At 36.9% G+C, this 25,923-nt stretch overlaps 1 protein-coding gene across 4 annotated transcripts; it reads right to left on the bottom strand.

Annotated features, from left to right (window-relative positions):
• Positions 1-5,727: 5,727 nt before the first annotated feature.
• Positions 5,728-25,342, bottom strand: sstr3 (somatostatin receptor 3). Of its 4 annotated transcripts, none has more exons than XM_058766844.1 (3): positions 25,070-25,342; positions 11,838-11,986; positions 5,728-10,327 (listed from the first exon to the last, which is right to left on the bottom strand). In XM_058766844.1, the coding sequence occupies exon 3, from the start codon at positions 10,282-10,284 to the stop codon at positions 8,842-8,844; it is 1,443 nt and encodes a 480-aa protein (XP_058622827.1). In that variant the 5' UTR covers positions 10,285-10,327; positions 11,838-11,986; positions 25,070-25,342; the 3' UTR covers positions 5,728-8,841. The 4 variants fall into 4 exon arrangements, with proteins under 4 accessions (XP_058622827.1, XP_058622845.1, XP_058622836.1 ...); XM_058766862.1 differs by lacking the exon at positions 25,070-25,342 and adding an exon at positions 16,477-17,380 and having other exon boundaries at positions 11,838-11,933; XM_058766853.1 differs by lacking the exon at positions 25,070-25,342 and adding an exon at positions 15,110-15,484 and having other exon boundaries at positions 11,838-11,933.
• Positions 25,343-25,923: the final 581 nt, after the last annotated feature.

Raw genomic sequence — 25,923 nt, forward strand, 5'->3', positions numbered from 1 at the left:
CTGCTTTAGCATAAATGTAAGAATTTATACTCAATTGGAAAGACTAATTGAGTTGCTGGCGTCTCTCCAGTGGTCTGGGAGTGTATTGATCAACAGCTGCTGTGTATTACAGTTTTTTACAATCATTTTCGCACTAATAACAGAACCTTCATGTCATTTTTCAAAACTCTAAACACAAAACTCAAAACAGTCATTATTTGTAACACAGGCTGTCCAATGTTGAAACCTTTGCATACTGCGTTCATATCTTTAAAAAAGCCTTGCATTTGCAGAAGCATTGGTTCAAAATACTCATTTATTATGAAATACCATAGAAACATTACTTTAGATCACCCACACACAAGATACCCATAGTTTCACTGTTTAGTTGTTAATGCAATCGTTAAATATAGTTGTTCAAAACACATTATGGTTCTACACATTCATATATCATTGTAATAGACTTGAGAGAAAAGTACAGAGACTGGAATCATTAAACATTTGAAAATTATTGATAAAATAATAAACTCACAACAGGTAAAAAACAAACCAAAAAAAAAAACTCTAAATAAGAAAAAATTAGATTAGAAAAATTACAGTTCCTCACTGCTCTTCTATGTTTTTATCAACCCTGTCTTGTGGGTTTGGCAAAAGTTTCTCATCCACATCATAATGGATGATGGAAAAAAAAATCTTCCTGCATGGCAAAAACAGGCCTGACATTGATCCCCCTATTGGTCCAGCTATACATCCCCCTGTGATGTCATTGCACGCACCATCAGCCTGGAGAAGAGGGACTTGTTTGTGAGGAGCCTATTGTGAACCTTCCACCTCCATCTGGAGAAAAACTCCTCAGTCGGGTTACAGTAAGGAAAGGGGAGTATGGGGGTAAATACAAGGTGATAAACTGTGAATAAACTGAAACCATTATTGCTGTCAGTGCCGTCGCTAGGAACTCTGGGCCCTTTGCACTGATTTTGTTATGGGGTCCCCTCAAAATCACATTCAGCGGGGGGTGGTCGGACCCCCAGAGAACATCGTTCTGAGCCCCTCTCAACCGCTGGACTCTCAAACTCTCCTCCATGTCATGGCCAGGTTAAAGCCTGCCTCATCTTAAAATATGAATGGTTTCATCAGCTTTCAGCTCTAGCACCCTCTAAAAAGGCATTTATTGTAGGAAAAACAAATACTGATACCGTAACTATGATATATATATATATATATATATATATATATATATATCATATTTATTTTTTATTTTTTCTCCCAGCAACAGACATCTTAAACTAATCATACCTGAACATACACAGTCCTCAGTTGCTTCACTTTCATTATCTAAACATGTAATGTTTTTCATAATGTTCCATAAAAAATAAATAAATAAAAACTATGCTTCAAGAGTAATGCAACATTTACATAGCATTTTGAGCAGTTCTATCAATTGATAGTTAGTTCACTGTAATGAAATGAATAAACACTCAATTCAGATGTAATGTGGGAGTTGCATTTTGAAATAGTAATACTTTGATGTTAAGTTGTGTCATTTTGAACCAGTGATTTTAGTTCAATGAACAAAAGATCTTTGGCTCATGTGTATTTTATCCAAGCATTTGGAAAAAGTGTTAAGGGTTTGAAAAAGGTGCATTTTGATCATCGGTTGTGAATTTTGTGTCTAGAGTTTTGAAAAACGACATGAAGCTTCTGTCATTGGTGCAAAAATGATTGTAAAAAAACTGTAAAGGCCTCCATGAAGCCTTTTTTCCTCAAGCATACCTGCTCTTTCTTTTTCATGGAGTGTTTATTTAGAACAGAATAAATGTTTTTGTGCATTATTCTGGAGAAGTGAGGAAGTGTGATGATCTCTAGACCAATGACTGAGGCCTTGTTAAAGGGGACATCGGATGCCCATTCAGAGTTGGTATGGTCTTTAGGGTCTTCATGAAATGTGACCCTGGACCACAAAACCAGTCATAAGGGTTAATTTTTCTAAATTGAGATTTATATACATGAATAAAGCTGGTTTGTTAGGATAGGACAATATTTGGCCGAGATACAACTATTTTAAAATCTGTAATCTGAGGGTGCAAAAAAATAAAAAATATTGAGAAAATTGCCTTTAAAGTTGTCCAAATGTTCTTAGCAATGCATATTACTAAGTTTTGATATATTTACAGTAGGAAGTTTACAAAATATCTTCATGTAACATGATCTTTACTTAATATCCTAATGATTTTTGGCATAAAAGAAATAATCAATAATTTTGACACATACATTGTATTTTTGGCTATTGCTATATACCCCAGCGACTTAAGACTGGTTTTGTGGTCCAGGGTCACAAATGTCTGCAACATACTTTGGATAAAATTCTTCAATGGTTGTGAAAAACAACACCTTTTTAAACAGCTCTGTTCACAGCAAGCCGTTTCGGTGCATGTTCCTTTAAATGATAATGAGCTGCTGCTCACCCTGCCCCTCTCTTCTGTTTTCTTGTGTATTCGGTTGCGCATTACCATAAAAAAAAAACTAACCCACTGTGTCCTCAGTGGCTCTGATGTCAGGAGAAAATGAAGACTTTGATGTACACTTTTACATCCACCTACAACTCACCTGTATTCACATTTATATGAAAACACCATGTAGAAATGAATTTTGCTTCTGATGTCCCCTTTAAGACCGGCAGCAAAAATCTGATTTTTTTTTTTCAATTTCAGATTTTCACAAGCCCTCTCCAAACCATCATGTTTCAATATTTCCCTCATGAAAAACATCCATCCATTTTCCATACCACTTTATCCTCTCCCAGCACCTCGAGCCATCCTAAACAGATGGGAGGTCCATCACAGGGCTCACACACACCTACGGGCAATTTATAGTGTCCAATTCACCAATGTGCTGCATTTCTTTGGAATGACAATGACAACCATTGAGAGTGTTCTAGCAAAAGTCACTGCAGTCTGAACAGGGGAAAACAAACAAACAAACAAACCTGGTCAGTTTTAATTTATTTTTATTTAATATATTTTATGAAATATTTTATGAAATTTTATTTCTAAGGGCATTTTTATGGCATTTTTTATTATTATTTACTTATTTGTTTGTTTGTTTGTATGTTTTTTTATTTTTTATTTAAAGTGATATCTCACCCAAAAATGAAAATTCTGTCATTAATTACACTCATGTTTGATGAAATCTAAGAGCTTTCTGACCCTCTAGACAACACAACTAGGCACGTTTAAGGCCCAGAAAGGTAGTAAGGGCGTTGTTAAAATAGTCCATGTGGCAGTGGTTCAACCTTAATGGTATGAAGCTACGAGAATACTTTTTGTGCACAAAGAAAACAAAAATAACTTTATTCAACAATTTTGTTCTTAACAGGTGTGAAACGACACGAGGGTGAGTAATTAATGACAGAATTTAGATTTTTAGGTGAGCTATCCCTTTAATTAAAACCACAGTTTGTCACCCATTTGTGTCAAATGCTTTAGTTGAATCAGTTAACTGAAATAAATTCTTAATAGAAACAATTATGACTGTTACATCTAAATTCAAATCAAAGTAGCTGCAATTAACGTAAATGTATATACAATAATTTGACATGATTGGTCAGGTCCTATTATATAGCTTTATTAAAAAAGCTATTATATAGCTTGGCTCAGTTATGGTGCGGACATATTAGATAAAAAAAGCAATATTGTCATTGTCAATAGTGTGATAAAGCAGAGCTTACACAGAGATTGCTTTCAAACCAAGCTTTCTGTTGGTCAATAAAGCGAATTTGCATGACCAAATTTGCATTACTTAAATCAGTGTCAAAATCTATGTGGGAAAATCTTTTGCCCTTACCAAAATTCCCTTTTGCTTGGATTTCTATTAAAATGACTGGATTTCAGCAGCAAAATTTGTCCGAACAACAGTAAATGTGGCAGCACCTTTAAATCAGATTTGAATGCATTTAGATTGTTTGCTATAGCTCAATGTGGAGTCTATGGAGTCCTTTACTAGAGAGATACCGAATATTTTTATACAAATAACACAAATCAAATAAAAATATCAAATGTTACATAAAAGAAAAAAATATTTGAAGGGGCACATGTTAAGTGTGGGCCATTTGTGTCATGTTTCGGTTGCATTGCTGATCCTGCTGAGAGATGCAGTCAGATGTCAACCGTCAAGCTTGTATTTAAACCCATTCAGATCCACATAATACACTTCTGCACTTACAGTAAGCGCTTGACCTCCAGCTCTGCCGTTTTCCTCTTCACTCCTCCGCTTTCCGTCCTTGTCGATCTTTCATGTCATAATACAGCTTCAGGAAGTTTGTGTACACGTGTACAAGTTTGTGGTTTCCAAGAATCCTGCAAAATGCCCCCCTCTTTTCATCTGTGATGCCTGTGTCCCAAACACCAGCATAATGAACACTGTTACACAAAAGAGAAAATTAAAGAGAAGGGATTCAGGGAGTTTGTGAGCATTTAATTGAAAGAGAAATTACTAGACCTTTCCTGCTGGCTGATGAAGCAGCCCACATTCTCCATTTTAACAACATCCTCGCTATAATTGGCCAATGAGTCACTCTGCTGAAAAATGCCTAGATAGATTAATTAGGAACAATGTGATCTGAACAACCCTAATTGAGTATTGACAACAGAAATTATTTCAAAATACTGGCTCCTTGAGACAGGGGCAAATCAATGTTTTTACTATAAGACTGGATGTGATTTTTTTTAATTTATTTATTTTATTTTAATTTTTTTGGTCTGACACTACATTCAACTAATCAGTTCATTTAGAGTTCATTTAGAGCACTAATATCCTTAAATGGCTGTATCAAATAAGGAAGGCATCCAAAATGGGCTTCCAGCACTCTGACCATATCACTAGCACATATACACCTAACAGATTCGTAGAACAGCTTGTCAAGACATCAAGGACTTAATGTCAACCTATAGTCACAGATTTGCTTTGGGGTGCTGCCACACTTTGGTATATTTATTATTAGGTTTAAAAGAAAACAGCAAGACTTCGGCAGTGATTGACCGCTTTTGTAGCCTTAAGCCTATGGCGGAAACCACTATTGATCTCACTTTCCTCTCACATCGTCATTTCAGCCTTAAGGTCTGAATTTTCTTCAAAATAGACCCTGGCTGGCATGTGCAATCACTGGCTTGTTCAAGCTCAACCATTAAAAAAAAAAAGGGCAAGGCTACATGATGTTCCACTCTGGTGCTCAGAAATATGCATTCTGTTATGTCAAGCCAAATTTACTTTCTGGTCATTTCGAGAACAAGTTCCCTGTAATTGTGCCAATTTTCAATGCCTGCAGTGTTGTTTTTTGTTAGCAAATTTGTTTGTAGTAAGCAATGGCATTCTATTTGTTAAAGTTCTCCTCTTTTCTGATCACTGTCTTAATTAATTTAACAAATTCAATCAAATGCAAACAACCAAAATATCCAGCAGCTATGATTTAAAAGGGGGAAAAAAAAGATAAAGAAAAAAAATCTTATTAAATAGTTTATCTGGGCCTCTAAGCCAGCGATAATTCTAGTTTGAAGAAATAAAAAAACACATAAATAAAAAAATAGCATGAAAGAGGCATGAAAAGCACATTCACAGAGACAAAATATTTATTTATAAATCTAGAATTTGGTAAATATCAGACTACACACACAGTGATTTTTGAAATGAAAGAACTCATTTAATCTAACACAAAATGCACCCTTCAGCGTTAACAATTTAGCTAGTATGCAAGTACGTGAATGCAGACAAAATCACTTTGCCTGCACAGATTCTGGGGTGGTAAGAGAGTAAAGTTGCAGTCACATTTACTGTCTGGCAAATTTTTGGGGATCCATGCAAAATATTTCCTCATGCAACAGGCTCAAATTAGTCATGCAACTTCACAGCGTTTACTAGCAGAAATCTGCTTGGTTTGACAGTGGCTTCTGAGTGAGCCGTGCTTCTTATGTTGCTACACTACAACTGATAGACTTTTCTGACAGAATACAAAATTTGGTTGTCTCTGACATTAAACAAGATGTTTTATTATTCTGGTAAACTGCTTGAAACATACCGACTTTAACAGCTGACCTAAAAGAGAAAACTAAGCTTAAAGGAGACATTTAACCTATATACTAGTGGTGCATTCAAGTCTTGTTGTAAAAATCGTATTTACGAATTGAACGTCAACACAAGCCATAAATATATCTTCCCAGGAGGACCTAAACGCACTATAATTCCAGCTATAGCAGCTCTTGTGGCAATGCTGAGAATGCAGTCTTTACTTGTGTGTGAAAATTAAGCTTTTGTAGCAAGCTTCATCTGCATTCAGGTACTTACATGGTTCAAACGTACACGGTTGAAAATAAATACGCTTCAGAATGTTTTATACAATTTAAGGAGCTGAAACTAACTGAAGATTATATACATTTGGTGTTAGAGAAAAAAAAAAACTTTCTTTATAAAAATGCTATAGTACTGACTAAGGACACATGGGCAGCTATACATTTTTATCCTTGAGCAAATGGCTTTGTTTGCACAAGAGGCCTATATAAGTCTGCGCCAAGAAATGAATAATATCACAGCGTTCACAAGTAGCCTTCAGCACTATTTGCCTCTTTGTGCATCCATACCGCGTGTGGGTGGGCCCCGGTGGGTGTCAAGCGTCCAGTGAATCACAGAGATTCATTTAGATACGGAGAGCTGTCCAATCATAAGGTCACAGGATGGGCGCCTCTCTGCCCACAGCCACAAACGGCAGCTTCTCTGAGCGGGTCGATAGTAAACACAGTGTGCAATAAAAGTCACATAGCTATAGCACAACAATTAAAAATATCCCTAGTAAACGGCAGAATAACATTTTCGCACAGCTTTTTACACATTCTTTTTTAATATTTAAACAATCAGTTCTAAACGAAAGCTGTGAAATCCACAGAGTCATTATGGAAATGGTGGTAGCTCTCTCTCTCTTTCTCTCCATAATGCGTCTGCAATGGCTTTCTATACGCCTCCAAACCAATCTGAGTGTGAGCCCGTGCGTAGGAGGAGGTGGCGTAGGCCGGTGGGGAGTGTAGTTGATACGTTAGTGCTTGCTATGATCTCAATAGTTAACGTTTATTTATAACACTCAGAAAAGGGTATCTGAATGTCACATAAGCATATTACAGTGCTGGGAAGAGACACTGTGGAATTTTAATGTATGTGTAGCTTATGCTGTCTGTCTGTGGAATTAGAGCATAAATTACATTATAATTGGAGGCACTTAAACCTCTTTAGCAGGTGTCAGATAAACTCAGTGGTCCTAAGGTCAGGCTCAAAGACCATGCTCTTTAATTATGCAAAATAAACTTCTTTTCATTATTTATTCACCCTCATGTTGTTCCAAACTCACGTGCCGTTGTAAACTTCATTAGAACACAAAAGGAGATTTTTAGATGAATCATCACATGGCTCTTTCCCATGCAATGCAAGTTATGGAAGTTATAATGTTCTTCAAGTTCCAAAAATTTCTAAATACACTAAAATAATTCCATGAAGTTATCTATATGACATGCTCTATATTCCATGTCAAAGAAAAGGCATACAATAACTTTGGGCGAAGAGCATTTATCAATAAATAACTACTTAAATTTTGGTCTGTACCTCACACAAACTTGTTGAATGGATTCAGAAATTAGTCATATGGACTACTGTACTTTATGGTGCTCTTATGATGTTTTTTTTGTTTTGTTTTTTTCATCACTATAGTCACTATAGTTTTTATAGCCACTATATATTGTCACTGTATTGAAAAATTACATGAAGATTCTTTAAAATTCTCCTTTTGTGTTTCTTAAAAAAAAGAAAGCCATACATTTTTGGAATGACATAAGAGTGAATAAACAAGTCAGTTTTAGATAAACTATCCTTTTAAGTTCAATACCTGAGTGTGTATGTTTGTTTTTTTGGGGTGGTAAAGGGGGAGTTTGAATGGAATTTATCATTGGTTAAATCTGGGTGTTATCCCCCCTGCACAAACAATTTCAAGAAATAATGCAAAACTGAAATTCTTTAGGACATTCATTACAACAGTGGTGCATAATTTTTTTTTAAAGAGCCCCCCATAAATAGATGATAATCTAGATAATAAACATTCTGTTTTAAAACTGGCAATCGTATCATGTTAAATATTTGTGTAATATTAAAAAAAAAAAAAAAAACAATAAACAACACCACAACTGATACGCAGCACAAAACTGTATAGTATAACAATGCACATGTAGAGTTTGAAGACCTGTTTGCAACAGATTTCAATTAGTGTACAATACTTTTACAAGTAAGGCAAAAAGCACATACAAATACATTTAGAGAAAACCACAAGCCGATGTATAATTATTGACCAGTTTACATGTACAAAATCTTTTCCAAATTTGATCATTTAGTAGTATGCTACAAGTCTCACTAAGTATGTTCACATGCACAGCTAGAGCAAAAGTGCATGTAAATGTACTCAGTGGTCCAGTGCCCAGTCATAGATTCATAGATTCATTGCATTGATTAAATCTCCTAAACAAATTTAGAAAAAGGCACAGAGATGCTTCACATATTGTGGTGCTGGTCCCATAGGTATTGATACCATGGAATGCTGCTGATGACCCTTGCTTTGATAAATAAGGCAAAATTCATTGTGACTTTTCAAATTGTGTTGCCAGATTGTACACTTCCATACTACAAAGTCTAATTACTAGGAGGAAATATCATAGTAAATTCAGACATGAAGACGAGTTGATAGACTTCAGGAGAGGCAGTACTGTAACTACAAACTGAATAGAGCTGAGGGAGGCATGTACAATAATACTGTTTTTACAGCTGACACAAATCACAAGTTTACAAGTAGCTGATCTCCAGTGAGTTGTTCTTTTCCACCGGTTCCTCTGGCAGTGTTTTCACATTCCCGTTTTTAGCCCCGTTCAGTAGGGTTGCAGCAGGTCCAAAGCCTGGTCCTTTGCCAACAACATCCCCGCCCATGCCTCTCCTGTCTGGGGAACTTGTCTCAGAAACCCCTGTACCCGAGGGTCTCTCTAAGAAAAGCGCTCGGGTACTTTCAGGTTGTCTGCTTCCGTTTCCATTCTGAGTAATCCTGCAAATTTCCGTCATCTCCGTCACTTCCTCCCTGTACTCTTCTTCTTCTTCCTCATTCTCTTCATGTCTCACTGCTCTTCTAAGGCTTTCCCTGGGCATCAGCACTCTTCTTCGTTCCTCTTGATTCTGCTGCTCGGTGGGCTCGTGGTTCTCGACCCTTCGAGATGAGCGGCACAGAGCCTTTCGAAATCCCCGCTTGAAGTTGTCCGAAAGGAATCCGTAAACAATAGGGTTAGCGCAGCTGTTAGCGTAAGACAATACCACCACAAAAAGATGCAGACCTTGTGGCTCATCCCGCAGCGATTCCACCAGGTTTATGATGTTGAGGGCATAAAACGGCATCCAGCAGAAAACAAACACAGCCACCACTATCACCACCATTCGCGTGACTTTTCGCTCCGACTTGCGGCGTTTGGTCGAAGTGGCGTGAACCTTCTTTCCTGAGCTACGAACTTTAATCACAATGAGGAGATAGCACATGCAGATGACTAGCAAGGGAAAGAAAAATCCAACCGTGGAGGTGTAGATGATAAATGCTGCTCCCCAGATGTTGGCTGGCTCCGGCCAAATGATGTTGCAGATGCCTCCTTCCCGTTGCACGTTTGCAAAAATCACCACAGGCAAGACTACCAAAAACGAGACCGCCCAGATTGTTCCATTCACCGCCTTGGCCACTTGCGGTCGCCTCCATTTGGAGGACCGTATAGGATGAACCACAGCCAGGTAGCGATCGATGCTCATCACGGTGAGGCAGAAGATGCTGGTGAACTGGTTAATGCCGTCAACGGTCATGACCAACCTGCACGTGAATGAGCCAAAGGGCCAGGAGTGCATGGCGTTCTGCACAGCGAGAAACGGAAGGCCCAGCATGAAGAGCTCATCGGCTATAGCTAGATTCAGGATGTAGATGTTGGTCACTGACTCTGTCTTGGAGTAGTGCAGGACGATGTGGATGACCAGTGAGTTTCCTCCCAGGCCGACGATGCAGACAATGATATAAATGAGAGGGATGAGGATTCCTGCCATGCTTGTTCCTGATCGGTTCCCCGCATCTGTCCCATTCGTGCAGTTCGATGCATTGAGGAAGCAAGTGTCATTGAGAACACTATCGTTAAGGAGGAAACCAGGAATGGAGCCGTTGCCCCATAAGCCCAGCACAGCAGAGGCGTCTACTGAGGTCAACTCCATCTCAGTCTCTTGCCGTCACTGCCTTCAGCTGGGGGCCATTGTCCTGCACAGAGAACAACCACAAACTATCATTTCTCTCTCAATGCACTCTCACATTCAATAAATGCATAATCTACAGACAAAAGCACCATTGTTAGGAAGTTTGTTTCACACAGTTTTTTTTGCAAATCTGAAACTAGCTTACTAAGTGAAAACGAATAGACTAGACCAGTGGTTCTCAACCTTTCTGAGTTCAACAGCCAAGACAATATTCAACAGCCCAAATTTATTTAATGCCAGACATGCCAAAGACGCCTTTTTACATTTCATAAATTTATACATAAAACATGAAATCCGTGTTTTGTCTTTTTAAACAAAATGTAGCCTAAATATTATTATATGTCCTTTTGACATTATAATTAAAAAATAATAATAATTAAAGTCAAATAAATTAAAAACAATAAACCAAAACAATAAAAGTACATGCAAGTACATGCACGATTGCTGTATCAAGACCTAAAAAAGCCGGACAAGACAGGATTAAATTTACTGTAAGCAGAGAATGTGTGTATTGCTCCGCAGGAGGGGGCAGGTGTTGAATGAAACTTGGAGTAGTGGGAAAATTGGTCTACACAGACCTCTGTGCTGCTGTGGACAAAAATGTGTGAAAGCTCAGTGCATGGTGCATTGTTATGATCTTGAGATATTCTATGTATCTGAATTGTTTTTGTATGTGTAGACATGTTTGTGTTCTAGGTGGGTGTGGCCTCTGTTAACCAGCTGGAGGTGGTGATTGGTCCCACTATGCACCTTTCCCAGAGATAAGGACCACCTCAAACACTCGTCTTCTGCCTTCGAAACTCGCCGACTTCGTACCGTCGTGTCTTTACTAGAATTCCGATTAATTATTGTTCCGTGGATTGTTGTGCCAGAGAGAGATATTCTGAGTAGACCTATAGTAAATCTGTTGAGTGTTAGTTATTCTGAGATCAAATTTTATATCTCCTGTTTATCTGAACATTGCTCGTTGTGACTATGACCTGGATTCTGATTCTGCTTTGTGTACGCCCTGGAACTTTGTAAATACTTTATTACACGTTTGCCGAATTAAGGGATGTAGGGGGCTAGACGCCGTTTTATTTTGTGTATATATTTCACTTTGTTTATGGTTGAGGGAGGTAGGGAAGTTGGTTTGTAGTTTGTTTTCTTTATTTTTCTTTGAGGTTATTTAGTTATTAAAAAGAAGTTCGTTTTGTTTATTGTTTTGGCTTTGTCTGCCCCTGAAGATATTCCCTTATGTGAAAAATAAAATTCGTTTTTTTTCGGCATCTCTCTGGTGTGGATACTGTTTTCTATTTCTGTTACGTCGAACCCCTAGAGGTCGTAACAGAAATGAGAAATTTCTCATCAGAATGAGAAATATGTTCAGTATGTATATATGTAATGTTATATTATTGAGGCCTCTTTTGAAATTTACTTTCCAGAACCACCCTGATTGAGAACCACTGGACTGAACACTGGTCAAATGATATAAAAAGGGATTGCAGAGAACAGTTCATCGTAAAAACACTCACATGGCTCACAGGGATTTGGATGGTGTTATTTTTGTCCCTTAGGCAATCAGGCATGCCAATTATCCAGCGTATGTGAGAGATGCTCAGAGTACCTTGCTGAATCATTAGAATGGCAGCGTTTCAAAACATTAGCACTGCATATATCTGAACTATGGAAAAACAAATATGGACAATGACAATTAAATTGTAAAGCAAAGCATAATAGAACAGAAGAAAGGCTTGCTATACTGGGAATAGTCATTTAAAATACATAATTAAAATAGAATGAAGGAATAAAGGGTGAGAGCTGTTATGTTGTGTCAGATAAGAAATAATTGCAGTGATGGCAACAGCAATGAGACAGACTCCATAGGGATGCTTGTGTTTGGCTTGGTTCAGACAGACAGTTCAAATACAGCGCTTTCCCACATGTGGCTAATAACTGACATTTTATTAGCAATCATGCACATTGGGATTCAGAACTGACTGAGCAGATGATTAAAAGCCCATTCATGGTGTGTGTGTGTGCGCACATGCATGATGTTTATTCTGAGGATTTATATTGTCCTTGGTAATCTTCAAGAGATGGACAATGAAAATTTTGTCATATAATTAAGAAAGGTTTGGAACAAGACAAGGGCACATAAACTACAGATTGGCTATTTATGTTTGGCTGAATGAACTCTTATATATAATCTATATAATATTATATTGAATAATTCTATAGCGATATATAATGCTGTTTGAGAGTGTAAGAATGTTCCATATGTCTTTGTTGAAATGGAAAAGTTTTGTATGTAAGATATTCACACCTGCCTCTCTCCATTTCTATTGAATTTCTTTTCTCTCTCCTTCCCAAATACATCCAGAAGCAAAGAATATGGAAGATAAATTGACTGTAGACCACTGTGGCACTCACACAGAGAGACAGGGGAAAACATGCAGAGAAGAACTCTCATCATCATGCTCTATATAGGTTTAATGTAATCTAGGCTGAGATATGATCGTAAATTAATTACGTTTAATTAAGGCTGTAGATAGAATGGGAGACACTGGATACCAGCAAACTTTTTGATTAAAGAACAACCTGTTTGTTGAAAGATGTAATGCCATTGACTTTTACTGTGCTTCATTCTTTGAAGCTCCCTGCTATTGAACATAGAAGACAATGTTTTGGAACATTTCAGAATGAAGGCAGCTAATGATGCTACATGAATGAATGCTAATTCATTATAAAAAATATCTATAGAGTTGCAAAGATTTGTTCCCTAAAAACAGATGAAAGTAGTATTCAGTGTCAGTGCAATGTTGAAATGGGGGAAAAAAAAATAATGCAGAATAGAATAAAAGTGCAAGTTGAACAAAGAGAATAATAAGTGAAAAGAGATAAAAGCAAGAGAAGAAAGGCTATGATCTTATGACATTCATATGGCTCCACACTCGTAACCTTCATGATTAAATAGCTATCCAAACCAACAAAACCTTTTTTCTGGCTCTGGTTTTGCTTAAAAAACTTCTCAGATGATCAAATGATTGATTTCATTAAGACAAAGTGTGCAAGCAATGCTTTTTGCAGTATTTTATTGCTAATTGGTTCTTTTAAAGTAACATGAATCAACCATGCGGAAAGGAAAAAACCTTTATACGTTTTTATAAGCTTTATAATGATTGCACCACAGGCTAATTTTTTATATTTTAATGCTTTAATGCCCACCATTTACATTATCTATGTACTATATTATTGAAATGGAGTCTGACAGCCCATTATGCCATACAATATGTGATTTTTGCTGTTATATGAGCTGGCAAGCAATTTTTTTTTCCATCAGTAGAGATTGCATGTCAAATGTTGATGCTCATATGGTTATGACTTGCATTGTGTGAGAGGAATTATGAGCAGAAGCAGACAGTAGTGAAGTATTTTTTTTACTCTGCTTTAAAAGTACTTTTCAAGTGTCTGTATCAGAGTGTTTTTCTTTAGAAAACTTCACAGCATTCCAAAGCATAATATTGTAATTTTTACTGCACTACATTTCATATTAAATATCATTTAATACTTAATTACATTAGAAACCTATTACTATTAATACTACTATTAATAGTACTATCTATTAAAGTACTACATTTTTAATGTTCTTAAGTATTAAAGGTAAAACAAGCAACAACTTTTATTTACGAAATGTAGTGCAGTAAAAAGTATGACGTTATGCTTTGGAATGTAGTGAAGTAAAGTTTTCCAAAGAAAAACACTGATAAACTACAGATACTTTTTAAATTTACAGATACTTTTTAAAAGTAAAAATACTTCACTACTAACTGCCTCTGATTATGATCCAAGCCGAGTACCTTATGAGCACTGGGCTCCCGACAGTTTTTAGACAAAACTTGGGAAGCTGACCTGAATTTGATCATTTACAAACCAGACACAGACCCATCACATTGGCTGCTAGCAACTAGAGATGTTCCGATACCCTTTTTCCCTTCCCAATACCGATTCCGATACCTAGGCTCAGGGTATCGGCCGATACCGAGTACTGATCCGATACCTGGGTGTGTATCTAGTTATACAGCTGTATGTACTACTAGCCCTGTATGAATTGATACAATTATTTTATGGTGTGCTTCACCACAGATAGATAGATAGATAGATAGATAGATAGATAGATAGATAGATAGATAGATAGATAGATAGATAGATAGATAGATAGATAGATAGATAGATAGATAGATAGATAGTCTGGCGAGTAAACAAAAAAATATAATATATAATGTTTGGAAAATGGCACATCTATTTAAATATCTAAAAGTACACTCTTAACATCAGTCAGTCAAGCATTATAAATGTATTATGATAATCAAGTATTATTTAATGATATAACTTTAGCAATTAGAATTAAAACTTGGTAACCATGAATACAGTCATTTTAACTGAACTGGTGGTGGTGCTTTTTTTGGTCATTCAGTGTTTCTCTAAAAAATGGGGGGGAAACTATCAATAATACTGATAAGATAATAATCATACTATGAATTCTACTAAGAACAACATAAAACGCTCTAAGGATTAACGAGCTGCTGGATTCATGAATATTAATCACGTTGTCTGCGTTCGCTTGAACTGATTTGCTGAAATCAAAACAGGGATGATAATAGGTGAGCGCCAGCCAATGAGATTGTCGCTTGCGCATTAACTCCGCCTACTACCGGAGAACCCGGCAGTTCTTAAAAGCTCAAGAATTCCAAAGGAACTCTGTTATACTGACAGGAAAATACAACAAAGAATATCGTTTACATACCAAGCAGAATTGAGGCGCTACATGCAAGACTCTCTCTCTCTCTCTCTCTTTGCGTATGAGGAAAAAAGCAAAGCGACGTCGAGTCGTGCACTTCACACTAGAGCTTACGGTGCGTCAAATACAGGTGCGCTGCGCATTCATTCAGATGAACTGAAACATAGCACAGATCGCTTGACGGAGAGTGAAACTCTGAAGCGCTTGGTCAGAGTTCGGCGAGTGACAATATCTGTGCTAAACTTATACATAGCCTCCAACTCACACACTGGCGAGTATAATCTGAGCATTTATTAGCCAGTGGCTAATATTATACACTATTTAGTCGCCCAGGGTGAAGATTTAGTCGCATATGCGAGTGATTACTGGCAATGTGCTACCACGTTTGTATTTATTCCTTGCTGCTCTAAATAGTGGTTGCTTGTGCACAACTTCCTGTGTTTGCATTCTGAGCAGCGAAGAAGAATTGATGTCCGATTTGCAGCGTTAAGCGAAGCTAGCGGGCATAAATCTTGTTTAAAAATGGTATGGGATCGGTACATGGGTTCAAGTACTCGCCGATACCGATGCCAGAATTTTTTGTGGTATCGGTGGAATTTCCGATAGTATCGGAATCGGAACAACCCTACTAGCAACCATATAGTGTACACACACACACACACACACACACGTAACGGTGTATTTTCTATCCCGTAACCCTACCTCTCACACAAAACTTTCTGCATTTTTAGATTTTAAAAAAAAACGTCATGTAGTATGATTTCTAAGCTGTTTTCCACCAAAAAAAATGGTCCCCCGTAACGTAGAGAATACCAGGCACACACACACACTCACAAATAGACTCTAGTTTTGTTCTCTGCTCTTCACCAAAACATTTGCACAGTCAAGTGTTTATTTTCTTTTTCTGTCAAGCAATAACAGCAACATTGAAATCTCTGACCTCCGTGTTTAGCACAACAGCTGACACGACTGCCACCTTGCAGTAAAATCATACAGTGTACCAACTGCTTTGACGCAATTATCAGGTTAACTAACTGACTTGTAATGTGTGCAAGTGCTCATGACCACCCAGGTTTCCAAACTTGTACTTGGGAAGTCGCCTGGCTTTAGACTCAGAAGTCATTTTAAAATCACTTAACATAAGCTTAATATATAATCAGATATTTCTTTCTAAACTGAGGAAAATACGTTTTTTGAAAGGCTTTGTAAAATAGTGAGAGCAATGCATAATTCATCATTCAACACTGTGCACTGTGTCTCCCTGTCCTTTTCTCCTCTCCTTCCATCTCATTGCTTTGTAGACAGAGGCCTGCTCTGCTCCGGGAGGTCAGCATTGTTTGAACGGATGCTCACTTTAATCTATCTTCTCTCACCCATGGAGCCATGGGAGCCATTCATCCATTCAGTGGTTCATCTGATTATATGGAATTTGCTCCTGGGACAAGTGCTAGATAAGAACAATGACGTTTGTATGCTTCAGCCAACAAAACCATCAATTAGTGAAAGCCACAATTTCATTTAATTTATTTGTTTTGAGAGATGCTTGACACAATGCACTAGGGCTGGACAATTAATATAATTAGCTAATTGCTAAAATTGTCAATTACAGCATTCCATTTACATCTATTCTCATCATTCCAAAATGTTTACAGCATGTTTTCTTGTAGCAGTAACCAATTACAGACATCTTTGTTGTACATGGATGAATGCGATGGCCAATCAAAAGGCTTTCACATGAGTCTTTAAGCCTATCAATAATGACAACCGGTCCTAATGAGTGAGCTTTAAGCAGTCTGCTCCATAGAAGCATGTTTAATGTTTCCTTTTCATGAATTTAGAGACAAACATTATCAGAGAAGCCCAGAAAATATTCTAGTTCCTTCTCTGATTAGAGAAGGAGATTACGTCATCTAACAAACTTAAAATCATTTTAATGACTTTTAAAGCATTGATTCGGAGCGAAATAACCTCTGACAGTTTACTGCATCTGCTGTTTTTAGCAAAGGTGAAGAGAGATCATCTAATCACAGATTTCAAGGGTGCAGACAGCTCAGTTAATTGCAGATTTTTAGATGGGCTGAGATGAAAGATGGGGTCTAGCAATACCATTGCCTGACACTTTAGAACTAAAGTGAAAAGCACTGGCAGTAATCTGATTTGATACATGTTGTACCGCTCGCTTGCAAAGTAGATGATGTAACACCCGATCAAACTGCAAATGTTCCTGAGACTGCAGAACGTGCTGCATATACTGTGGCCTCAAATGGTCACATGCAGCTTTACTGATCACACTCTCATAAAAAACGAAAGCTGTCACTGGGGTGGTACCTTTTCAAAACCCTGGTTAGGTATGTTTTGCTACTGTTGGCTACTGGTTTAAGCTGGTCCTAAGCAACTAGCTCCTGCTCAGGACCAGCTTAGAACCAGCTAAAACAAGCAGCCATGCTTCAAAACATGCCTAACCAGTATATGCTGTTTTTTTCAACAGGGAAGGCTGTTGAAAAATATGTCCCTAGGGGACCAATATGCCCCTTTAGTGTGCATAATTTATAAAAGTACATCTGTTAAGGGGGCACTGCCCCAGTAACAGCTTTTGTACCTTTTGTTCAGAGATTGTAATAATGGGATGGGATCATCAAAATGCCATTACCACCTAAAATAAGTATTTAATGTATGTTTTATTAATTGAAATTAACACTTGCAATTACAAGGGAAAATATTTGTCTTAATCATGCAGCTTCCATGATCCGAATGATCTTTATTAGCCTGACTTCAAATGGACGCTCTTTATATGCTCTAATTGTATGTGATAACAGCATGCTCCTCATTGTGAGGAAATGCAATCACTCATGACTTTTTTGCCACCTGATTCTGTGGGGGGTATAGCATGAGGGGGTCTTAGCCTCTCTGATGTCAGGTCTTTAACACAGAGTTTTGCCAGTATTTGCGCTGACAGATTCTTCTTCTCAGAGGTCATTATTCTGTGGTTCCTTTGTCTGTTTGTTTTTGTAAGTAGGATGTCTGCTCCATAAATTCACCATGTACAGTGTTACTGTGTATTTTGCATCAATCATTGACTAATTTAAACAAATATTTTGGGGATAAATGACTAAAAAAGGTTCTATAAGTGGCATTTAAAAATAGAAAAATAAATAATTTATTACTATGTGAATCAGAAGGTGAAAGCAATCATTTCTTTTGAGAACTTTTCTTTTGCCATCTTCATAATCACTTCTATGATTAGAGATGCTCTAAGTAACTTAAAGCAGGTATGCAAGATACAAAATTACAGCCAACATAACTTAGCAAAAGAAAAATGCTGTAGAATTACCTAACCTCTGTATCACAAATAATAATTTTTTCAGTTCATTGCACTCCCATTTGTGAGAATTTGATTGCATTACCCAAATAAATGGAGATTAATTCACCTATAGACAGAGAACAACAGATATGACTCATTTATGTGGGTCTGAATTGATCTCAAATGAATTAGCAGAAATTTATCAGCTGAAAAGCAGAACTAATGTTTTACAACCATAACAACCGTGACCTAATCAACCGCAAAAACAAAATATCTACATGGACATATTAAATCATCCTTTTTTTGTGTGAGGTTGGTTTTCTGTCTTTCCCTACTAGAGGAAATGGTCCCCTTTATCATTTTGTTAAGGACATACATACATTTGCACGTCTGCAGTGAATATAACTGTCTGATTAAGTAAAATGTCAGATATGGAGATTATGATAATCTTGTAATATACTTTAAGTAGAGAATCACTTCTTCATCATGGGAATAAGTTAATGTGGCCTTTCCATGTCTGTGAAGTTCACCACACCGTAGGGTGTCCCATTTGTCATGTTATGAATCATTCGTGAGCTCACGAGGCCCCCCCAGCCTGTTGTGGCCACAATATGTCCTCAGTGTGCACTTTTGCTGACCCTGCAGTGTTATGCACTCCACAGCAGACTACAAACCCACAGTCTCTCTGGCATTAGCTCAGCAAAGTGTCATAAAAGGACTGCAAGGGATGTTTTCAGGATAGGGCCAATATGTTTTTCTTCTTGTAAAGAAGTGACACTGTCAAAAAGGAGAACTGATCTGATAATGGAAACTTTGACATGGAATCATGCTGCATCAATCTAAAAATGATCAGTTTGCATTAATGTTTCCTAGTTATGCATGGATGCACAATGTGACATAATTACAATATTTACAAATATTTCTATTTGCATTTTTCCAAGAAGCGAAAGCCCTGCTTGATATTGCCTCATTAATAAAGAATATTTCAGTTCCAGAACAGATGCACATGCATTATACAGACAGTGAGAGTCTAACACAGCATCTTGTGTTGTAGGATACAAATGAGCTTTGAAAAGCTTGAAATCAGTTTGTAAATCACTTATTTTTGGTGTCATTGTGTCACATTATTCATAAATATTACAACATTGCACTGATCAACACTGAAATATGCGAAAGTACAGCACACAGGGGTTTTTCTATAGAGTTTTAATTTTATTTAAACATTATTTTAAATATGGTTGGAGCCTTTGTGCTATGTATGCAACACCAACTGAAAAAAGAAATAATGACTAAAATGTTAATTTAATTTAAAATTTTTCATTTAAAATCCCTCTGACTTCAGTGCTGACTTCTAGAGATTAAAATTAATTTGATGGCAACAACAACAACAACAACAACAAATAAAAATAAAATAATAATAATAATAATAATGGGAAATGGACCCAGTTACAGACAAGCGATCTCTCTACTCTGAAAAACAAAACTGTTGAGAAACATCTGATGAATATTACTCAAGCTTGCCTATGAATATTTTATAAACATCTGCTATGTGGTGTCACCTTTGCGTCCCTTTGCAATGCATTCTGTTTTAAACATTCTTCTCCATGTCCATAGTGTCCCCATCAGCTAATCAGATCATTGGCCCTTGCTGCTCATATCAGCAGCAAATCTGCTCTCTGGTGAGGTTTACCAGATTCAATCACATTTAGTTGTACACATCAGTCTCATACATATCACATGAAACAACTCAAGATGTTTGATCCCCAAAACTGCAATTATACACCCAAGATGATGATTTTACTTCAAAAGGCACACTGTTTCTTTCTCTGTATCGAGGTTAATGCATTGGTAATAAGTATTTTCATTCAGTCTTGTCTGCATTACTTAATAAAATATTTGCTCACTTTAAAGAAACCGTTCTCATGTCATTCAGACTGCTGATGACATGATCTGTTAAAATAATCAGTGGCACTGGGTACTGGCATTGTTGTACTTGCACTAACAGATGCAAGTAAATCTACAATGTGTGTGTCACTGCCAGCCACAGGCATGAATACATTCATATTAAAGTAGATCACATAACACTTGCTGAAGGTTTGCCACACATTTACTGTTAAAGCCTATATTTGTGCTGATGAGCAGCAAGGACCTTCCATCTGGGAGCTATCCTGTCATCCTTTGCAACTCTAACCAAACAGAAGGCCTTGAATTGCTCATAAATTCATGATCCAGAATGTCCTTAAAGGATAGTTTACCCTAAGATAAAAATTCTGTCATTTAATCATCTTCATGTAACTCCACGCCTTGATTTCTTTCTGGGACTGTTGAAAATGTAAAAATGAAAGTATTATAAAAGTAGAGAACCATATAGTGAATTAAGTATTCTTAAACAATTTTTGTGTGACCAAACAGTCCAAACTTAAGGCTGTTATTCACTGATATTTATATTTTTTAATATTTAAAAAAATTCACCTGTTGTGTTTCACAGCATTTAGGTTTGGAACAACATGATCAGAGAATTGACATTTTTGTGGAGACGACTATAAGTGAAAATGCACTCTTCTCACACATTGTGGACAATGAATTTCTGCAACTTTTCCAGGCATTCAAAATACTGTATCTAGATATGGATTTAAAAAATAGTTATATGGCTATAAATACACAGAGCAGTTTTTAGCAAATAAAATATTTTAGAGCAGAGCATAAAAATGATAAAAATGATATTAACTACACAGGCATACAGTACATACTGTATATGTACGTATGTATGTAGTTAATATAATTTATCATATTTATGCTTTTAGATAGTAGATAGATAGATAGATGGTGTATGTTGCCAAAAGTCCAGGTTTGTGCTCAAAGTACTTGCTTTTGTACTTGAATGTTTTGAGTTCAACATTGGTTGGTTTTTGAGAAGCACTGTTATAATTGTTTTTTGAAATTACTACCCCAAAGCTGTGGTAACTGATTGTTGCCAGTCCTGAGAGAGATTATGTCACTCCCCGCAGGCTGGTTCAGAATCAGCGCTTGTGAAATGGGTTAGGTCTTACGAGCCACACAGTTGCTGTTCATGCCTGTCAGACTGTTTCTAAACTGAGGGGCCTCTGATCTCTCAAAGACTTGCAATCTCCACTCAGAGCTTAGCAGCAACCAACAAACAACACACTTATTACCCCTGAAATGCTGCAGACTTAAAACACTAAAGACTGCAGAAGTCACACAGCAGGAGACCTTCTCAAACAAAAATCCCTCTATCACCAGATCAAATTCACCAGTTTACTTTGCCACCTTAAGCTGATCTGCTTAGTTCCTGCCTTGATAACATCAAATATCTCAGACCTGTCTGAAACAATCCCAGCCTACATTCAAGCTTTGCCTTGAAGACATAGAGAGACATTCAATCACCTGGGCACAGTTACGCTCTTTCAACGTCAAAAGCTGACGTCCTTGCCATTATTTCTACCTCTCGGAGAATAAGCAAGTCTTTAAATAGCAGCCCTCCATTAAATCAGCCTCTCACGATTCAAAAGGAATTATGAACTTTGCCTTCTTTCAGAAAATAGGAGATTGAGGTTATATATGAGTGAGCTAGAGAAAGAAAGAAAAAGAAAGACAAATTCATTATATATGACAGCAGCTATTTGATCTGTGCATCACTACTGCATTGATCTGAATGTTCATCAAATATATATATATATATCAGGGGTGCCCAATCCTGCTCCTGGCGATCAACTGTCCTGCAAAGTTCAGCTCCAACTCTAATCAAACACACCTGAAGCAACTAATTAAGGTCTTCGGGATCGCTTGAAAATTAAAGGCAGGTGTGTTTGATTAGAGTTGGAGCTGAACTTTGCAGGACAGTCGATCGCCAGGAGCAGGATTGGGCACCCCTGGTATATTTGATTCATCAAATTTAAAATATGATTCAGTAATAGTGATAGATAGATAGATAGATAGATAGATAGATAGATAGATAGATAGATAGATAGATAGATAGAGTTAAATATAACTAGATATAAATATAATTTTAATATAATTGATTGACAGATCTGGGTAGTAACTGATTACATGTAATTTGGATTATATAATCAGATTCCAAAATAAGTACTTGTAATTATATTAGATTACATTTTAAAGTACTTGTATTCAGTTATTTTCATTGACTACATGGTTACATATTAGTCACATAATTCAATAATGCTCCCTGATTCCTCTTTTTAAACTTTTCAATGTTATCTAAAATATGACATGCAGGTAAACAAATATTTTTTTTATTTTGATTGATGTCATTTTAAAATAATTTAAATTTTTACATTTCTGGTATAAATAATTAGCTTTTTATTAAACTCACAAACCCCCTGCCGTTTGTTCTTTCATGAACCCAAGTTTGGGAAACCTTGACATAATGTAATGTTTAATGCATTTCATGTAGTTAATAATGAATGGAATATATTTTCTTTCTCTTTGTACTTTTGTATCAGTATGGTACAATTTAAGATTATCCTATTTACATCAATGTGATAAACAAGTTAGGTCAAAAGTAATCCAAAAGTAGTCTGATTATATTACCTAAAATGTGTAATATAATGGATTACGTTATTAACTACAATTGATAAATGTAATTTGGAATCAGTAATGGATTACAATTTGTAAGTAATTTACTCTATTGATTGAACTAAATCAACATGTTAAATTGAAAGCCCTACTCTTCACATTTTGGAAGCAACTTCTTTAAAAAAAATCTCTGCCAGCAGAAAAATGAGTGGTAGATGTTTAGTGTGTTGTCCTAACTTTCTATATGATAGACAGTAAAGTGTGTGCTGCATGTGGGTGGAACAGTTGGAGCAGTGTTGTGATGGAGAGAGGCATGTGATGAGACAATGCAGCCCCACTGTTACTCGCACAGTCACACTCTCTTGGAGAAAAGTCGAAAGGCTACTGACAGAGGCGCTGACATGTTCTGTGGGTAAAAATAAAACATAATAAATGAACACACTCGAAGCACCCAGACATGTTTGTGGGAGTCTTGCAAACACAGCAGGTGTGACGTGTCAGATCACAATATGAATTACATCGCATGATCAGACCACATGCAACATACAACAGTGCAAGAATGTGAAAATGTCCAGGTATTAATACAAAATATTATGCTCCACCAGACTTGTTTTTTGAACAGGTATATTCGGAGACCATTAGGGTTTGATTTGAAGGGACAGGTTGTCAGGACTGTCAGCTAAGGGGGAACAGGACTAGCGAAGAGCTGTTAATTAGACAGTGGAGGTGGAGGGGGGGAGGGGGGACACATATTTATCACTCCTGCCCTCCCACTCTCATTCTGTCTCTCTTTATTCCTATTTCAATCAGTCTCTCTCTGTTTAATTCATGGTAGAAGATAGACTTTGGATATATACCTGCTAGAACGGTCAGGCTAAACCCCAACTTTTATCCATAACAAACTACTTAACATAGAAAGATTATACAAATGACACATTCGTATAAGCAGCAACAAATAATTGCAATGCTAAGGGTTGGAATTATCGGTCTGTGAAAGATACTGGACAAGATTTTGTTAAATGGCTTCATAGCAGAGCCAGTTCACCAGTTACACTATGTAGGCTGTCAAAACTGACACATCTCGCTTGAGAGTTGAACAGGCCGGGTCTTCTGGATCACTGTATGTCTGCCTTCTTGGCAGGCTGCTTCTTCTCTGTGGACAGCACAGGCTTTTCTCAAAGTCATGTGTTCAATTTTCTCCAAGAGCAAGGTGCGATCTCTGCTCACACTCAGTGGGTTTTTGAGTTAGGGCTTCTGTTACTGTATTAGTATTAGTTTTGCAGTTCAATGCAAGTCTATAACCTCAGGATTGGTGGAACCAAATTTAAGAAATGTTATTTATTTTCTGCAGCATGAAATAAGGAAAGTAAATGAAATTATATTTTATTTAGATTAAAAAAAAAAAAATCAAACAGCAAATACAAGTTTATCAGTGACTACAAGTCAAATGTTTAATTTAGCTTAATTTATGCCAAATTTGCATGACTGTTACTCTTTTTTTTTTTTGCATTATTACATTAGACTACATGATATATATTAAGAGTTTCAAACTTATTTTGTACAATATTCTCGGAAAAGGTACAAATGCATGTGTTTCTAAACATACTACTAACAACTAAATTGTATATCCAATGTATAAATCTGGATACGCAAAACTGCATTGATAAACCAGTAAGTATATTTAAAAACAGTAGCCTAAGTATATTTACATTATAACCACCTTTGTCTACAAGACGGTTGCTACAATATGGATTGAAGACTTTACTAGGATGTTACCAAGTAACAATTACGCTCTAATAACACTAAGTAATTAGTGTAAATAGCACCTGCGCCTCACCTGTCTTGCTAATATTCCATTTACATGAGAAGCAAAGGTGTTTACTGCAGTCACGAATGAGCTCTGAAATAGCCTGGAATCTGTCATCACACACAGCGCTTACATACATGAGCCTTATCCTAATATTTATTATTAGATAATATTTCGAACAGTTTAAACAGAATGAATATCCATAACTCTTTATACACTGACCAAAGACTATTAATAAACCACAAGGTTAACAATGTGCTGCCGACAGAGACCCCCAAAAATTACGCTTTGGAAAGTTTCTTACCTTAAACCAATATTTGTCGGCAAACTTGCTCCTCACAACTGGGAATATGACAAACTGGAGACTGTCCGTGGTGATATTTGCAACTTAATTCAGAGGTCAAAGCGGTTTTCCTGGACGAGCCGTTGCTCGCGCTCTCCGGAGATGCTGCAGGAACAGCGCGTGGTGCTTTGACTCTGCGAGCGCGAGAGAAACTCTCATATCTGAGGAGTCCTGAAGATTACATTACTCAGTGCTCCATCACTTCCCTGTAACCAGGTAACGGCTCTTCCGCAAGCACACGCCAATGGAAGGTAGGCGTAATATAAATCACTCTAGTACCGTCAGCCTGTGTGTGTGTGCGCGCGCACACGCGTGTGTTTTAGCGGTGTGTTGTTGATTATAAGCCGTAAATGCACGACGTGTTCTTTAGGGCACAAGACTACTGGGCAGGTGATTTCTGACTGTTAATGATCCCAAATGAGAAGCGCCATATTTTTCACTCAGGTAAAACACTTAGGTTATTATACAGCTCATATTTTGTTTATATGAGAAACCCTTAAGTAAACTTTGTTACAGCTTTTGAAATTTAAATTCTGACATGCACAATATTTTCAATGTTTTCAATGACTTATTAAATGCATAAATTACAATATTAACCATGATTGTCATGCCATAATTGCATCATATAGGCCTAAGCATTAAAGGGTTAGTTCACCCCAAATTGAAAATGTTGTCATTAATTACTCACCCTCATGTCGTTCCAAACCCGTGAGACCTTCTTTCATCTTCGGAACACAAATTAAGATATTTTTGATGAAATCGGAGAGCTATCGGACCCTCCATAGACAGCAATGTTCCCAGGTCCAGAAATGTAG

The sequence above is a fragment of the Onychostoma macrolepis genome, chromosome 03 (genome assembly GCF_012432095.1).
Source record: "Onychostoma macrolepis isolate SWU-2019 chromosome 03, ASM1243209v1, whole genome shotgun sequence".
In the NCBI taxonomy this organism is placed as follows: domain Eukaryota; kingdom Metazoa; phylum Chordata; class Actinopteri; order Cypriniformes; family Cyprinidae; genus Onychostoma; species Onychostoma macrolepis.

Coding starts and splice junctions, on each gene's coding strand:
- sstr3 (XM_058766869.1), bottom strand. CDS start 10,284: ATGGAGTTGACCTCAGTAGACGCCTCTGCTGTGCTGGGCTTATGGGGC.